Source organism: Mastomys coucha, unplaced genomic scaffold (assembly GCF_008632895.1).
Source record: "Mastomys coucha isolate ucsf_1 unplaced genomic scaffold, UCSF_Mcou_1 pScaffold21, whole genome shotgun sequence".
NCBI classification, from domain to species: Eukaryota; Metazoa; Chordata; class Mammalia; order Rodentia; family Muridae; genus Mastomys; species Mastomys coucha.
In genome coordinates, this window is record NW_022196904.1 from 88,914,820 (window position 1) to 88,933,088 (window position 18,269).

The 18,269-nt window shown below is 50.9% G+C and overlaps 1 protein-coding gene across 2 annotated transcripts in view; it reads left to right on the forward strand.

The window, feature by feature from the left end:
- Positions 1 to 14,847, forward strand: part of Chrdl2 (chordin like 2) — a 28,380-nt gene extending 13,533 nt beyond the window's left edge. For both annotated transcript variants that reach the window (XM_031384391.1, XM_031384390.1), the window contains exons 3-11: positions 593 to 686; positions 1,811 to 1,953; positions 3,872 to 3,965; positions 5,687 to 5,742; positions 7,432 to 7,588; positions 8,472 to 8,666; positions 8,956 to 9,129; positions 13,779 to 13,871; positions 14,691 to 14,847. In XM_031384391.1, coding sequence (XP_031240251.1) covers positions 593 to 686; positions 1,811 to 1,953; positions 3,872 to 3,965; positions 5,687 to 5,742; positions 7,432 to 7,588; positions 8,472 to 8,666; positions 8,956 to 9,129; positions 13,779 to 13,871; positions 14,691 to 14,770 — 1,086 coding nt within the window. In that variant the 3' untranslated portion in view covers positions 14,771 to 14,847. The remainder of the gene's footprint in view (positions 1 to 592; positions 687 to 1,810; positions 1,954 to 3,871; positions 3,966 to 5,686; positions 5,743 to 7,431; positions 7,589 to 8,471; positions 8,667 to 8,955; positions 9,130 to 13,778; positions 13,872 to 14,690) is intronic.
- Positions 14,848 to 18,269: the final 3,422 nt, after the last annotated feature.

The following is an 18,269-nucleotide window of genomic DNA, read 5'->3' on the forward strand; positions in this document are numbered from 1 at the left end:
CTCTCTCTCTCTCTCTCTCTCTCTCTCTCTCTCTCTCTCTCTCTCTCTCTTGTTGCCTCAGCTCATCTCTTGCTATGTTTGTTCCCTTGTCTGATTCTCTCTCACCTGCTAGACTTGAAGATGTGAAAGAACTTGAACTCCCCTTTTCTCTGGTGCCAACCCCAGAGGCTCCATCCAGGGTTCCACAGAACTTTGTAGACTTGGGGAGAAGGATGATACTGTTCTCTTATATTACAGCCCTCCTTTGAACAAGAGGGTCAGGGTCAGTACTATAAGAAAAAAGTCGTGGACTTAAAAATAGCCTGGGCAGAACACCAAGATCATTGCCAAGATAGATCAAAGCTTTTACTTCCATTTCTCACACCCACAAAGGGGCCACGAGATCTGAGCAAACCCTTGACAGGGCTGTCTTCCTATGGCTGAGGGTGCAGATGAGTTGACTAAGTGAGATCTGCTTAGTGGGCAGGGTAGGGATGAGCTTACTTGGGTTTGGTTTTTTTTTTAACCCTATTTTACATAGTTGGGGTGTAGGTCTGGGGAGAGAACCCCTGCAGATGGGAGGTTCTTTGGGATGACCCCGTATCTCTTTCAGAATGGCCACGTGAATTGTTACCGCCTCCGATGCCCACCCCTCCACTGCTCACAACCTGTGATGGAGCCACAGCAATGCTGTCCCAGGTGTGTGGGTAAGTAACTTCCTTCCTCTCCTGCACTGAGCTCCCTGCTGATCATCTTACTCCTGCTGTAAGTCCCTGGCTGAGAGAAGCCTTCAGAAGAAGAGCAGTCCTGTCCATTAGATATGTGGGAACAAACAGATGTTCAGTGGACACATTCTGGATCCCCAAGTAGGCTAAGGTAGCAGTGAACTTCTGGTTCCAAAAATTGATACGCGTAACAGGAGAAAAGGGCAGGGGAAGTAGAAATTGGGTAGGCAAGATGTCTCAGCAGGTAGGAGAATTTGCCATCATGATGACAATCTCTGGGACCCATACAGTAGGAGGAAAAAACTGACCCAGAGGCTTGTCCTTTGGCTCCACCCACATACCACAGACCCCCTCCCCTCATGTAATACAAAATTTAAAGTTTAGAATGAGTGAAAGGAAGAAAGGAAGAAAGAAAGAAAGAGAGAAAAATGAAGAAAGAAGCAAGGAAGGAAAGCGAGAAAGAGAGAAACAGAGAGAGAGGGAGGGAGGAAGGGAGGGAGAGAGAGAGAAAGAGAGAGAGAGAAAGAGAGAGAGAGAGAGAGAGAGAGAGAGAGAGAGAGAGAGAGAGAGAGAGAGAACAGAGAAACTGGCTGAAGAAGGTGGGAACTGGCTTGGCTTGCTGACTTCACATCTGGGGTGGGAACTGGCTTGGCTTGCTGACTTCACATCTGGGCTCCAGTCCCTCTAGCTATCCAGAACCAGGGGAAGGCAAAGGCAAATGACTAGGGGCTGGCTGGCCCCTGTATGAGTGCGTGATGTCTTTGCTGTGGTTCATTTCTCTTAGGTTGTGATCCTGTCAGTGGCAGGGCCAAGCCTGACACAGAGAGTGCCCCATGAACACCCATAGGCCTCAGACCCTGAGGGGTGGCCAGACTGCAGTGGGAAGAGACGTGGTCAGATGTAGGTATTGGTGAGACCTTTTGGCTAGTTTATATAGGAAATGTCAGGGAAGGCCAAAGTCAGACCGTAGTTTAAATGTTAAGGATAGAGACAGAGACAAAGACAAAATTTTCAGAAAAGTGAAAAATGGCCTTTCCTACTTCTGGCAAAAATCTTGAATCCACAGGAATTTCATTTTCTCCTTCATCCTGTTCTTCCACCTGCAGATCCTCATGTTCCCTCTGGCCTCCGGGTCCCCCTAAAGTCCTGCCAGCTCAATGAGACCACATACCAACATGGAGAGATCTTCAGTGCCCAGGAGCTGTTTCCCGCCCGCCTGTCCAACCAGTGTGTCCTGTGTAGCTGTATTGTAAGACCCTCTACAGTCTCCATGGCCCAAGCCAGTGTCTATCGTACAAAGAGGGATGGGGGTGGGCCAGTAACTAAGGAAAAGAGAGGTTGGAGGGAAACAAATACCCAGGATCCACAATGTCCAGCCCCTACCTTGGTGAGGTGACCTTTTCCAGGTTGTCCCACTTGGTCCCCAAATAATAAGAGTAGCTCATCTCTCCTTCCCTCCATGGGCACTACTCCTTTGAGGGGAGGGAGTGTGCCCATGTTGTTTCTGTGTCTTCTGTGTTCACGTTCAGGGCTTAGCATCCAGAGGATGCCACTGGTTCCTTCAGAATGAATGAATGAGTGAATGAGTGAGTGAATGAATGAATGAATGAATGAATACCAGCCATCAGTCCTTGGACACAGATAGGAAGGGCCTGACAGTAGCAGATGGGGTTTAGTCTGAAGTATTTAGACTCCTTGTGCCCATGGCCACAAGAGTAAGGCTTTGGGACAGCAGGTTTGACAGACCTGTGATTGAGAGACAGAGCAAACCAGCAGGACTTAGGAAGCCTCCCTCTTCTTGCTTGGGAGAGTCTCCCTGGAGCTCTCTTCCTGTCAGTCTCTCAGCTGTCCCTCTTACCCTCCGACTTAGCTTTTCTATCTCTTTACTCCCTATTGCTGAACCTCTCTGGATGAAATGATAAAAAGGAGAGCCAGAAATCCAGAAGGGATGGGCGAAGGAACCATTAGACTATCCTCTCTGTCCACCACCATCCTCTCTTATCTTCCTACAGCCTTGTCCTAGTGCACGTATTCCCCCTACAGCCTTGTCCTAGTACACGTATTCCCCCTACAGCCTTGTCCTAGTACACGTATTCCCCCTACAGCCTTGTCCTAGTACACGTATTCCCCTACAGCCTTGTCCTAGTGCACGTATTCCCCCTACAGCCTTGTCCTAGTGCATGTATTCCCCCTACAGCCTTGTCCTAGTGCACGTATTCCCCCTTCATGGAAGACAGCACTCTACTGGAATAAGAACACAGACTTCAGGAGTCATGGAGGTCTGGGTTGGGATTTTGGTTCTGTAGCTATGGCAAGCTACTTAACTGCTCTGGGTTCCATTTGCTTATCTGAACAGGGTGAGGCCTTTCCCCTAAGGCCATTGACCAAAAACAGATCCAAGAATGTGAATCTAGTGGAGCAACATTCTAGACTAAGACAAGAGACAGGGGCTCTGCCAAGCAGCCGCTCACTAGCCTGGATTTCTGGCTCTCTTTTTTTTCATTTCATCCCTGTTTATGGCCCTGGCTTGAGTTCTGATCTCCTCTCTGGAAGTCTCAGACTCATGGGGAGGAAGAAGGAGAGGACTTGAAACTGCCAGGGCCTTACAGCCGAGTTTCTCAGCCGCTCTCAGAGGTGACTGTGTTCCCTGTCTTTCACAGCAGGTGAAACTCAGGAGAGAAGTCCTCTCCAAAGGCGCCAATCTCCTACCTCCCAGAGGGCCTTGCATCTTATAGTCTCAGCCAGTATAAGCCTAGGAGCCACCCACATAGTCCCTTCTCATTTTGGGTCCCTGAGGCAGGCCCAGGAGAAAGATAGTGATTTCTATAGAAAAAAAACCTGAAGCCTGAGCTCTGGTCCCTCTACCCTGACTGTCTCTATGACTGGATGGCACAGTCCCCCCTCATCTCCAGGACTCCCCTTATTTCAAAGCCCATCTCAGAAGTTGCTATGGAAGCTGAGGGAATATTGGAGGTGAAGTTCATTTCAGGGCTTGGAGTGAAAATATGAGGTCAAGGGGACTCCTTCCCCCAGCTGTCTTGCCCTGTCCTCTATGTCAGGGGAGACCTCAAGGCTATTTGCTCCCAGGTAAAGAGGCTCTCCTGGACCCCCGAGGCTGATCTTCAACAGAGCTCATTTCCAATCTGGTGGTGGGTTCTGTCTTTCAGGAGGGCCACACTTACTGCGGTCTCATGACCTGCCCTGAACCCAGCTGCCCCACCACATTTCCTCTGCCTGATTCCTGCTGTCAGACCTGCAAAGGTGAGTGTCATAGTGAACTTTGTCAACTTGACACAGCCCAGAGTCATTTGAGAGGAAAGCCTTAACTGAGGAATTGTCTAGATTAGACTGGCTTGTGGGCTAATCTATGGGGGAATTGTCTTGATTGTTAATTGATGTAGGATGGCCAGGCCTCTTTGGGCAGCACCATTCCCTAGGCTGTGGTCCTGGCCTACCTAAATTAAGCAATCCAGCAAGCAGTATTCTTCCATGGTTTCTACTTCAAGTTCCCCCCTCGAGTTCTTATATTGACTTCCCTCAATGATAGACTATAACTTGTAAGCTAAAATAAATCCTACCCTTCCCTAAATTGTTTTTGGTAAGGATGTTTTATCACAGCAATAGAATGTAATTACAACTCTGAGTCTTCCCAAAGGCTGCCAGAGTCCCATAGTACCCCCTTTATGGACTGCCAGGAAGAGCCTAGGGACAGCCAGCATAGAGTAGACCCTTCCTTCCCACAGGGAGGTGGTAGATTGGCATGGATGTTCCAGAAAGCAGGACCCATAGATGATGCTGTGCTGGGGGCCACTTCTGCCACTGTAATCCCAGGAAGCAAAGTAAAGAGCTGGGGGTGAGAGAAGATAAGGGGCAAGTTTAGTCTCCAACCTGTCAACTCCCATTGGCCGAGGCTCACGTCAATAACCCTCATTAACCCCGGTTACTCCTGCAGTGTGGGTGACAGGCAGTGAGGGGAGGGGCCTGTCAGGGGACAAGCTGAGGGTGCTGGGAGCAGATGAGGTGCTACTGCAGAGCCTGTAGTGATTCGGTGCTGTCCTCACAATCCAATAAGGCTAAAAGGAACAAAGTAGCACCCGGAAGGGGATGAGCAAGGGCTGAGACCTGGTGTCTCCTGTCTTCCTCACAGCAGCACAGGGCGCAGGATTGGACTCTGGGAATAGATTCTCTGGGTAAACTGAGGCTAGCATATGCACCGCTGAAGGGCAGGCTGGGCTTGAGCAGAGGTATACAATTGGACTGTCTGTGAAGACCAGGAAAGCCAATGAGAGCTTCTTGGGGAGCCTTGGTTTTTGGGGCTTGGGAAGGTGTCCTTCTGTTTAGTCCTCATTGCTCCTCTAGACGTCAGCTGGAGAGTACACAGAGGCTGGCCTTGAGGCTCTAACAGGTGCCCAGTCCTATCCTTCTGGGTCTCTGAAACAGGAGCATTCAAGACAAGCCAGATGGTGTAGTGAAGGAGGGGCTTGGGAAAGAGAACGGTGTGCTGAGCTTCCAGAAGCTTCAGAGCTCTCGCTCTCTGTGCTGGTTCCCTGGAGCAGCTAGAGGAGGCCTCAAGATTCCCCTGGAGGTAGAGGACTGAAGAGTGGAGCTCTAGGAGTGTGTAGTGAAAAACCTGGTTGCAAGCATGGGATTCTGGGGTCTTGGGGTGATCGCTTACACGGTGACCGGTATCGCACAGGGGTGACTTTTAAGTAGCCTAAAAGGCTCTGATCTAACTGAACAGTTCACTCCTGGGAGTAACCAGAAAGTCAGTGTTGGGGAGCCGAAGAAGCATCCTAGTAGTGGAGATTTGATAACCCAATAAAGACAAAGACAGGTTATATGGAGAAGCGCAAGCTCCTCTAAGGTAACATGTAGGTTGGGGCTACAGCTGTGGCATCAGGCTTCTGGAAGGGACAGAGGGACAGGCAGAGGCTTCAGGGCCGTGGTTGCGAGGCTGACCCGGTTTCCTTTTGAGTTTTCAGACAGGACAACTGAGAGTTCCACGGAAGAAAACCTGGCACAGCTGCAGCACGGAGAGGTGAGTGTACACACAGCTCTGCAGGCATGGTGGGGAGAGAGGCTGCCTGACTCTCCAGCACTCACTTTTCTTAGGCATTACACTTTATTCCTGATCCCATATCCCTCTGCCCACGCTATCTTCAAGGCCTGAGAAACTGACTCTGGGTCAGCAGCATCGGCACCTCCATAACTGCAACCTCCCTCCTTCCCTTCCTGTCATCATGGTTTCTACTATGGCTGATAGGCCAGAAGGGAACAGGTTGCCACATGGACAGTGTAGGCCCCAAATGCCCTCATTTCCCTCCTGGAGTCCCTGACATTGTTCTTTATGGAGCCTGTGTGTGTGTGTGTGTGTGTGTGTGATCAGACTAAATCCCCAGGGAATGGCCTCTGGGTTGGTCCGTGCTTCTGTGCCTCATTTCTGGGGTGCAGGTTCTTTGCCAGGAATCTGTCTTTCTGCTCCCCTACTTCCATCTTAGCTCCTGTCAATCTTGTCTAGAATTCAGAGGCCCTAGCCTTCCCAGCTCTCTGTAGCTTGACGTACGAGATGGGAAAATGAACCAAATCCTGACTCGACTGCCCTATCGCTCCTCAGTGTCATGGTACAATGTGAAAATTCCTTCCATTCTTTCATCCTGGGATCCAGAAGCCTGGGACCCCCAAAGCTGGACTCCACACCTTTCCCCCTCAGCCAGGGCATTGGCCTTTGCCAGGCTGATTTCTCAGGAGGGCTCATAAACCTGAGCTCTTTGATCTCTCCTTCCTGCCTGTCCCTAGAAGGCAGTGTGTGGCCACAGACTAGAGACAGACCCCGAACAGCTCCTTCCTGACTAAGTGAATAATTTGGGCATGTGTCAGTTGGGTGTTGCATCCATCCTTCAAGTCCTTCTTGTCCCAACTCCACTTGACCAGTGCTCCACAGGCACTTCCTGTGTGCCCAAGCCTGTACCTATTCTGCAGGCTCTGCCTCTGGACCATGAAAGAGTTACCTCAGAGACTGTGTGGAGTGGGAAAATTGTAGAAGGAAGGGTGTAAATGGCTCATGGACATCTAGAGAAAGGACCAACAGGCTCTTCTTGTCCCCAGCCCTGTCACAGAAGGGAACTTCTGTGGCCTGGAACTGCCCAGTCCCCAAACTGAGCTGCAGAGCTCCTGCCCCATAGGCTGCCATCCCCACTCACACTTCGGTGTCCTCCTAGATCTGGTCTGGATGGGTGGGAGATGGGCAGAATAGACCTGGGAACAAGGATCTTGCATTCCAGCAATTATGGAAGGAAGCCTCTCTTTAAAACCCCGGGTCTCTAAGTGGACCCTAGAGATTTCTTGTTTTCCACACTGTGGAATTCTGGAACTTTCTGGGATCTTCAGAGGCTCATTCTGTTGTCTCACCACCTAATTTTTTCTACACAACAAGTTTTCTCTATTCCTGATCCCATATTGCTCTGCCTACCCACAGCAGCCCCAAGGTTTGAGAAAGTCCTGGTGGAGGCTGGCTTGCCAAATCCTTGTCAGTGTTTTTATTGATTAGTCTGAGGATATCTTAGACCTCACCCAGAAGGTTCTATGCGGAGCCTGTGTACCCTCGCCCTCTCTTTCTGACAGAAGTCCTCTAGTCTTCCCTAGCATACTTCTCAATGCAGCCTGGTTTGTGGCCCCAGCTGTGTCCTGTCCCACTGAGACAGCTCCACATCCTGCTTGCCGTTTGCAGAGACATTCCCAGGATCCATGCTTGGAGAGGAGAAGCCCCAGCACGCCAGCCCCCACCAGCCTCAGCTCCCCTCTGGGTTTCATCCCTCGACACTTCCAGTCAATAGGGATGGGCAGCACAACTATCAAGATTATCTTGAAGGAGAAACATAAAAAAGGTGAGGGCAGGACACTCCTCCGATGTGCTGACGGGGTGAGAGCCTCTAGCTCCTGAACTCCCTACTTGGGTTCACCAGTCTCAATCTGACCATAAACTTAAGCTCAGAAACAAACAAAATCGAGGGTACCCCTGACCATCATGCACCCTAATTCTCATGTGACAGAGGAGGACACCAAGGGGCACAAGGACTGAATCAGGGAAAGAACTAGTCTTGTTCTGTGGGGGCGAGGGTGGGTATGTCTCACTATGTAGTTCAGGCTGTCCTTGAACTTCAGGTCCTCCTGCCTCTGTCCCCCAAGTAATACTTTATTGAGCATCTATTATGTCTTTATTAAGAAGTGGGGAAGACAGAATAGTGTCTTCCCTGGTCTCTGTCCCAAAGGGGAGACTTGTGAATACATTATCATGAGACAGGGCTGAGGGCAAGACTGCCAAACGAAGACAGAGCTTCTCTTCAGGTTGACAGTGGAGGTGGCTATGGAAGGGGAGAACAGAGTTCACAGTAGGACTCCCAGACTGGAAGAGAAGGAAGGGTCATGGGCTACAGAATCTCAAATCCCTAAGGCAGGAAGCAGGAAGAGGACCTACTAGAGTTCACACCGCCAGTGTTAACAGCTGTTTCCTGCCAGGAAAAGCCAGGTTTGGCTGCCAGGCCAACATTCTCCTTGCCCCACAAGAGTTTCTTAGGCCAGGGGAGGGCTTTCCATCGTCAGCAAAGCTTAGGGACTGGGAGGGATGTCGGAGTTAGTGCAGGTTTTATCCCTTAGCCTGCACTTTGCACACAGTGCAGCTGATGTTCACTCTACATTTTGAGCTAGAGACTCAAGCCAGACCCGAAGGCCCTGACCCACCCTCCCTCTTCCCTGCTCTCCTTCTTCCAGCTTGCACACACAATGGGAAGACATACTCCCATGGGGAGGTGTGGCACCCTACTGTGCTCTCCTTTGGCCCCATGCCCTGCATCCTGTGCACATGTATGGACGGCTACCAAGACTGCCACCGTGTGACCTGCCCCACCCAGTATCCCTGCAGTCAGCCCAAGAAAGTGGCTGGGAAGTGTTGCAAGATCTGCCCAGGTAGGAAGGATGCTGAGGGCAGGGGAAACACTGTCCATAGACACTGGAGGGTTCCGGGGCCTGGAGTGCCTACCCTTAGCCATAGAACGCAGGGTTTTCAGGTGCCCAGGCTGCTAGAAGCTCATGCATAGAAAATGCCAGACTACATGGAGCCTCCTGGCATGACAGAGTGGCAGACACAAAATCAAATGTATTCTATGCAGCCATAAAGCATTAGAACCCGGGACCTTTTGAGACTAGCCAATGTTGATTGAACACATCACAAACATTTTTCTCCCCTCTCTTTTAGAGGATGAGGCAGATGACGACCACAGTGAGGTCATTTCCACACGGTGTCCCAAGGTACCAGGACAGTTCCATGTGTACACATTGGTATCTCCAAGCCCAGACAGCCTACACCGCTTTGTTCTGGAGCATGAAGCCTCTGACCAGGCGGAGATGTACATCTGGAAGCTGGTGAAAGGTAAGTGGCCAGCTCCTGCTCCCAGCTTCACATGGAACCTCTGGAACCTTCTGGTCCTCGGCACCCATAGGGGCCTTAAGGAGGCTTTACTGGGCAGATGCCTCAGCCTCCTCCCAGGAGTAAGAACCCCTGATCCATTCCCATTCCCCTGACTTGCGACAGCTCTGATAAGCTCGCTAAGGCCTCTGAATGCTCCCTCTCCTGGTCATGGAGGGTTACTGCACCCTTTGAGGCGCCGACCTTAAAATCATAGACTCTACTAGTAAGATTGAAGCGTTGAGCTATGATCCAAAGCCTTAGAAAAGAAGATTTGTGGCGTGGGAACTGCTGGCTCCTGACTCTGGTGAGATGCCCTGTCCAAGGGAACAGTTTTACTCTCAGTGACAGCAGAGGCCAGACCACAAACAGAAGCTATGGATCCAGGAAGACCTAGGTTCAAACTCACCTCTGCTACTTCAAATCTTGGCTCTTTGCATTCTTCGCTGTGTGACCTTGGGCAGTCACTTAGCCTCTCTGGACCTCAGTGTTCTTTTCTGCAGATTGGGCAAAAGTGCTCTGGGATAATCCCTGACCAATGGAATGTGGTATATATATATATATATATATAAAAACCTGTATCCTCCTACCACACTGGCTAGTTAGAATGGCAGAGAGGTGGGCTTCTATTTAGTAAGAGGGGGGACTTGCTTAACCTCAAAGGGAGGTGTAGAGTCACAGAGCAGGAGAGGCAGAAGCAGGAACTCTTGTCAACTCTGAACCTTTAGATCATATTGTTTCCCAGGGCTGGTGCTGGCTACAGCTCTCAGACCACCCACACTCTACACCCTAGCAGGTGCTGGGACAGGAGTAACCCCTCCCCCGTCTGTGGGAACCCATGGTTTGCTGACTGTATGCAGCAGGTGCTTGTGGGGAGCTGATCTGGTCAGAGAAGGCTTCCTAGAGGGTAGACCTCTGGGAGTGAGGGAAGCTGGGAGGCCTTGGAGAAGCCACGGAGGCTCTCCAGGCAGAGCAGAGCAGCCCTGTGCTCTGTGCTCTGTACACAGCAGGCACCATGTGCAAAGTGCTCCACTTAAACCTTACGGGAAACTTTGTGGTATGGACTTGGGCCTCGTTTTTTGTAGATAAAACTAAGTCTGAGAGGCTTAAAAGCTAGAGCACTCACCTCGCACGTAGGAGGCCCCAAGTTCAACCCTCAGCACAGGATAAACCAAACACAGTGGGACACACCTGTAATCCCAGAAGTAAAACCATACTCTTAAGGTTATTTTCAGATACATGGAGAATTTGAGACCAGCTTGGGCTACATAGACCTTGTCAGAGGAAGGAAGTACAGGCTCCATCTAGGAGATGGCATGGCTTGCCTGAAGGCTTAGGGAGGCAACTGGGAAAGACCAAGAAGGGCCAGGGTGACATACAGAGAATGAGGAGGAGACGTACTTTCCATCTCATCATCACTAGACCCAGCATTAAAACAAACAAACAAACAAAACAAAACAAGGGGGGACCTTCACCTCTTCCATGCCAGTTCCTACTATCCTGCCTCTGACAGTGCCCCCCAGTTGCTGCTCCCCTGAGTAAAACCTAAATGTTCAGTGACTCCCTCCCTGCCACAGACCAACACTCCCTCTGTTCATCATCATCAGGGCTACCATGTGCAGTTTACTCCCTCAGAGGGGTGGCCACTGAACTTGCTCTAGCAAGGCCACTCCATCTGGGACCAGCCTGGAGCACCAGCAACATTTGAGTATAATGGACTCAGGGTTGAGAGCCTGTGAGATTCTGGAGTTTCTCTCATCTCCTGATGGTCCCTGGCCCCTGCCCTAGTCCCGTGCAGGTGCCTCCCTCTCAGCCCAGAACAGCTTGGTCCAAAGAAGTTTGGCTTCACTGTGAGCTGGACTGGCCTATGGCCTGGAGCTCACTCACCAGCACCAGCTCTGCCTAGAGGGTCCCAGGGCCCAGCTGTGCTCAGACTTGATACAGCCTTTCAAAAGGGCAAGGGGTACATTCAAGACCCCAGGCCAAAAAGCATCCTTCCTCATTATGCATTATAGACCCTGGAGGTGTGTGTGTGACTTCCTCCAAGCTGTCACTTCTCCCATGTACCTGCATGTAGTGGCGGGCCTGTGTAGGAGGGCCTGTCCCCATCTCATAGAAGTTATTTCTTGCTACTCTGATGTGGCCCCTTAGGCCTTTGGAGCTCTATGCTGGTTCTTGGTATCTAAGCTGGGGCTCCAAGGACAGTGCTGGTCATTTCCCGAGTCCTGAAACTCAGTCCCAGCATCCATGTTTTCTGTTCCCTTCATGGGGCCTCATCCTGATCCCTGCATACAGGCCTGGTTTGGCGTTCCCCAAGGCAGTGCTGGCCTAGCTGAGACCTTGTTAGCTGCATCTGTTCTCTCTGCCAGAGGCTGCAGTGGGCCCCAGTGCCATGGTGCCAAGGGTAGCTTCCCACAAAGTGAACATACCGAAGGAGTCAACTAAGACCTCATTCCTCCTGGGGCCTCACTAGACTAGACTAGGTGCATATATATTCATCTACTCATCTACCCAGCCAGCCAGCCAGCCAGCCAACCCTAAACTTATCCGTCCATCCACCCTTACACCCATCTTTCCACCCATCCATCTATCTACCTATCAATTCATCAACACACCCATCTATCTACCCCACACCCACTATCCATCAATTCACCCATCCATCCACTTCTACACCCATCTATCCATCCATCTCCACACCCACTTGTTCATATACCCATCCATCCACTCATTAATACATATGTATATGCATATATATTCAGAAATACATTAATTAATTCATACACATACATGCACATACATACATACATACATGCAAGCATGTATCCACCTCCTATCCTTCTATCCAGGGAATCATTTATCATACATGTTTCATGCTCAGATCTCAAAGAGTTACGATCTCCAGAGTTCCAAGTCTGGAAGAGAATTGGGCAATGTCATGATGACAGTGCCATAGGAATAGGTGGGACTGTCTAGGAAGATAGCTCAGTCCGTAAAGCACTTGTCTCAAAGTCTGAGACCCTGAGCTCAGTCCCCAGAAGTCATGTGAAAAGCCTGGGTGCCATGGCACATGCTTACAACCATAGCACTAGGGAAGAGGAGGCAGTGGCATTCCAGCCAGACTAGCCTGCCTGGTGAGCTCCAGGCCAGCTAAAGACCCTGTCCCAAAGGAAAGGGGCAACCTTAGTGAGGATGGTACCCAAGGCTGTCTGTCCTCTGCCTTCCATAGTCACATTCACATATATAAACACACACACACACACACACACACACACGTTTAAAAAGAAGGGTAAAGTGATAAACAGAACCTAGTGTGATCGGTCCTGTGGAGAGGAGGTTGTGGTCGCCTTCAGGCTGGGTCAGGAAGCCTGCCCACTAAGGCTGAGTGGGTGGGTCACTCACTTGCTGTCCACTGAAAGCAAGAGCAGGACTGGCATTTGCAAAAGCTTGGTTTCCTCCTAGGACCTCAGGTATTAGCTAGGGATGGGCCATACTCAAGACACAGTAGCGCCTGTTCTATGATATCTGAATAAACACGGCTCTGGATTTTTATCCTATGTTGTATGCTAGGGAACTCCTCTTGGGGAGTTCCCAGGCTGCTGGTGTCAGGGAGAGGAGAGGAGAGCTGTCAGCTGCAGACATACATGGGTCAGCCTTCTCTTCTTTATTTTCCCTTTTGTCTCTCCCTCTCTCCTTCCCTCCCTCCTTTCCTTCCTTCTTCCCTCCTTCCCTCCTTCCTTCCCTCCCTCCTTCACTCCTTCCCTCCCTCTTTCCCTCCTTCCTTTCCTCCCTTCCTCCTCCTTCCTCCCCTCCCTCCTTTCTTCCCTCCCTCTTTCCCTCCTTCCTTTCCTCCCTTCCACCTCCCTCCTCCCCTCCCTCATTACCTCTCTCCCACCTCCCTCTTTCCCTCCCTCCTTCCTTTCCTCCTTCCCTCACTCCTCTCCTCCTTTCCTTCTCTCTCTCCTTCCTTCCCTCCCTCCTTCTCTCCATCCCTTCCCCTCCTTCCCTCCCTCTTTCCCTCCTCCCCTCCTTTCCTTCTTCCCTCTCTCCTTCCCTCCCTCCCTCCTTCCCTCCATCCCTCCTTTCCTCCTTCATTCATCCCTTCACTCCCCCTTCCTTTCTTCCCTCAGCCCCCTTCTCTTCCCCTCCCTCCTTCTCCCCACCCCTCCTTCCCTCTCTTCTTCCCTTCCTCCCTCTTCCCCTCCCTCCTTCCTTCCATCCTTCCTTCCCTCCCTCTCTCTTTCTCTCCCTACTTTTCTCCTTCCCTCCTTCCCTTCACATACGTGGGCAGATATGAGGATGTTGCTGGTGGCAGGAGCAGCAGAAAAGGAAGGAGGCTAAGGGAACAGGTTTTACTTACTGTAGAGGTGACAGGTGGTCAGAGAAGCCAGAGCATTTCAAATGGTCACCATTAGGATTATGATTTAAGAGGGACCAGGGCTATGGTGTACTGATTGAAGAGAGGCAAGGGGGTTGAAGAACTGACTGGAGCCCTGCAGATTTATTCCATATTAACTTTGTGTCTCCTCAGATTGGGGGCAGGAAGGGAGGTGGCCGGGTGAGTTGTGAGTGTCACCCTATCCTACCTCCATAGCTCATGCTGTGTCTTCCTGCAGGAATCTACCACTTGGTTCAGATCAAGAGAGTCAGGAAGCAAGATTTCCAGAAAGAGGCTCAGAACTTCCGGCTGCTCACCGGCACCCATGAAGGTGGGACCTTGAGCTATGTTCCTAATAGGGCTAGGCCAGGGAGGGGAGCAGAGACAAAGCAGGACCTCTTGGGGAGTTCCCAGGCTGCTGGTGTCAGAGGGAGGGGAGGGGGGCTGTCAGCTGCAGACGTCAGTTCCCAGCACAGGAATCCAGTGGGTGTCTGGGCCAGAGATTTCTCAATCCCTAAGTGAGAGAGAGAAGGTGAGACTGAGCAGCTGGCTTTGTCTTGGCCCAGAAGGGTCAGGTCTGAGCTCTCAAGCCCTGGTGCTTCTCATGCTTCTAGACCAGCAGTTCTCAACCTGTGGGTCATGACCCCAAAGGGGTCATGTATCAGATATTTACATTATAATTCATGGCAGTAGCAAAACTGCAGTTATGAAGTAGTGACAAAATAATTTTAGTTGGGGTTACCAGAACATGGGGAACTGTATTAAAGGGTCACAGCAGTATGAAACTCACTGCTCTAGATATGACCGTTCCCAGTGAGACCCTTCTAACCACTTTCCTAGACCGTCTAATTTGTTCTGCATCAGTCTATGAAGGTGGACCTGGGTGTTTTTGTGGGGATGGCAGGTCAGGTGACAGATGAAACATTACCTACAGAAGGAAGGAAACCCAACTCCTAAATACAGGGTGTCTGAAGGCTAAGCCTCATACAACTATAAGATAGGGACCTCAGCTCTCTACCAGTAGGTCCCAAACCCTGGCCCATACAATCTCTCCTAACTCAAGGATTAAAAGGCCCAGTCCCCAGTTGCACACGTGCTTGTGAAATATGTGGCCATACATACCCCTTGTCTCTTTTACTTCTCCATGCAGGTTACTGGACCATCTTCCTAACCCAGACTCCAGAGCTGAAAGTTACAGCCAGCCCAGACAAAGTGACCAAGACATTATAGCAAGGACCTAAACAGTTGCAGATATGAGTTTTATTGGTTTTGTTATTATATATTAATAAAGAAGTCGCATTACCCTCCCCCAAGCCCTGCCTGTTGACTTCACATCCTGTTTCCAGGGACCCTTCTGGGCAGATGCCTTTGTCCTGAATTTATATGGGTGGAAGTAGACTCAGAAGGGGTACAGAGGAGCTCAGCTCCTCACAGCTGCTTTTCATTAGAGCCAGGGATAGCTCTTGCAGCCTCCTCCTCCCAGACCCTTGTCTCCCAGCACCCTTATCCCCTAAGCCCCCCAAATAGGATGCTTTTATGGGTTGCATCCCCAGCCCTCCAGTGGCTTTCTTACACTGAGCCTAAGAAGAGGAACTGACTTAGTTTGCCAAGTAGTAGTGAGCACAACCTCAATGCACTTTCCCTGGGGCCTGGGGCCTGGGGCCTTCCTACGGCCAGCCAGCCTCAGGGAATCTGAGTTTAGAGAAGAGCTGGAGTAGTAATGTGCCTGAAGGCACAGAGAGGGTTAGTGGCTGGCTAGAACTGGAAGCCAGGGCTCTGGCTCTGCGTTAGTGCTCCTTCCCCCATTCTGCCGCTGCCACACGAACAGCCTCACCTCCAAGGGATCCAAGACTGTAGTCAGATTGCCAAGTTGGCCCATTGTCTGAGAAGACCTAACCATTACAGTGAAAGACAAATCCACCATTTATCCTGCCCACGTGAGTAAGCGCTCGCAATGTCCAATATGGTTTATGGCCCGTGACTTCACTTACGTCAAACAATGTAGGATTTACCCCCACTCTGGAAAGGCCTCTGAGGCTCCAGTAAGACAGCCTTTCTCAGAGCCTCGCAGTGATGACTAGCTAGGCAGGACCTGGATTGGGGTACTCTGCCACTCTGGTGAGACTCTCAGGATAGCCAGGCTCAGCCATCCACAGCCCCCAGCTCTCCACTCTTTCAGTGCAGGGCAGATAAGATGCAGTGAAGAAATCATGGACAGAGGCCTGCCAGCTGGGACTGTGCAGCTACCTAGAAAGCCCTCGGTTGTCTCCACAGCCTTGGTTTCCACGATACTGTCCCTGAAGTCTAGGGATCCAAGCAGCCACCAATGCCACCTTTACTGGGAATCACTGTCCTGAAGCCCCCTTGGCCAGCTGCAACCCATAATATACCCAGAGGGGGTTGGGGACAGGATCAGTTAGAAAAACATGTCTATGGTCTCCCTGTGCCCTCATAGCTCCTACCTACCCCTTCTCATGGAGAGTCAACTTGGCTAGCTTCCTCACCACAGAGACTTAACCTAGCAACTCCAGAGGTGCATTCTGAGAAATTCAGGAACCTAGAAGCTCATCCATCCATAGAGTGTGCTCTGATACCTTCCCAGCTCTATGGAATATCTCTTCACCAAAGTGTTCCTGATGCTCCCCTTGTCCCTTGCTCCCACCCCAGTCCCAGCATGCATCTTCCCATCTAGCATACAGCAGTATTTCAGGACAGGAATGGGTCCCTGGTGTACTCTTCTTGATCTGGCAGGACAAGCTGCCTTCCTGGCTTATTTAACAGACATATCTGAAGCCTATGATGTGTGCCCAAAGCCTGCTTTCCCCCCAGGGTGGGGGGGGCATTTTGTACATCAAACCCTTCTGGCTTTTGTCCAGCCCTTTCTGTTTGAGCAAACACTCATTTTGTACAATTCCAAGCTGCTCCATGGTTTCACACATTTTCTCAGCCACTCTGGGGTAAGCTTTATACTAGACCAATAACAGAATGAGGAACTGACATTGCCCTTTCCAAGTCTGGGTTGGGGAGGAGGACATCAATAAGGATAAAGCGGTGGCATCATGACATCTGAATGACGAAGGGGGTGAAGGTGGGACTTCATGGGGCAAGGCCCCTGATCCCAACTGAGGATGCTTACACAGGCTCGGAGGACAGGGAAGAAACAGAGCAATAGTGAATAGAGTGAGAGAGGGGGGTGAGTAATGATGGAGAAGCAGAAAATCTGGTAGATGAGCGAAGCAAATGATGAGAAGCATCATCCTTCACCAGTGCTGGGTAGTGCTGGACAGTGCTGGGCAGTGAGCAGATGGAGGTGAGGCTGCCCCTCAGCTGAGAGAGCCTGGCTTTACCCCAAGAAACAATCTGTGAGTCAGAGAGCTACCTCTACCTGCTACCGAAGAATGGCTTGGCAGATCTAGGCAGAAGCCAAGGGGAAACTGTTCAGGGAGGCCATAGGGAAGACAGGATGGACTGGCTAGGTGTAACTAGGTTGAGGGAGAGGGAGTAATGTCACCATCCAAAAGATACCCCCATCCCCCCACATCCCCCCACACACACCTGGCACCCGAGAAGATAGCCATAGTACTCTGGGTATATTATGGGTTACCAGAAGGTTGGGCTAGAGACAGAAGGTGGGAGTTGTTATCTTATAGATGGTGACCAAAGCCAGGAGGGGAGGGACCATTACCTGGGAAAGATTGTACAATGAAAAAAGAAGGGAGACCTGGACAAAGGCTGGAGCATCTTGCTAGGGAGAGCAGAGAAGGCCAGATACTCATCACTCTGGAGTTGAGTAAGCGAAGCAGGAAAGAGCCCTCTATGGAGACAAGGACAATCTTGTGGCCATGGTGACCATTAGTTGAAAGGCAGAAGCTGAGCTGGGGGACCTGAGGTGGGATCTGGGAAGTGAGGAAACAGACTTTTAATAAATTTGGCAATACAGAAGAGATGCAGGAGAGTGTTGCAGAGAGTGATGCAGGAGAGTGTTGCAGAGAGTGATGCAGGAGAGTGTTGCAGAGAGTGATGCAGGAGAGTGTCAGGGGGGTCCCAGAGATCACCTGCTGCCTGGAGATCCATGGTACAGCTCCACCATTCTACTACGTTCAAATTTGCCTTTCGTCTGCTCCCTGGAAGACCCAGGTGAGGTGGAGATTTCTACTCATGCACTTGGACGAGGAAATGAGAATCCGGGGAATGAAAAGATGAGCTGAGAGTAAATGAAGGGATGTGGATTCCAGCCTGGACCTCGAGGTGCCGCCTCCCACCCCACCCAGACACACCTGAGCCTAGAGCCCTGTTCCACTTGGCGTCCTGGTGGCAGCCTTCTAGCGCAAAGCTGGCTCGTTTACTGTGATGCCTCCAGGTTTCGTGGGGCCACTTCTTCTTCTCTTCCTCCTGCAGCCAAGACACCACCTTGTCCCATCCCTCCAGGAACGCTAGGCTCTGGGAAATGGTGGTATTGGCATTTCTGAGAATCAAGAGGTGGTCTGTAGTTTGGAGCTGCCTCAGGCATAAGGGGAGGCCTGGGGCCACACTGGGCACAATGGCATCTCTCTCTAGGACTGGCTTAGAAACCCATTTTTCCTCACCCTAATCCCTGGAAGGCACCTCTGCTTGACTTCTTCCTCCTCAGAGTCATGTATGGGTGAAGAGTGGGAACTGCTATTCCATGTGGCTAAGGCTGGCAGGGCCTGGGCCAGTGTGGGTCTCTATGTAAATGGGCTGGTGTGGG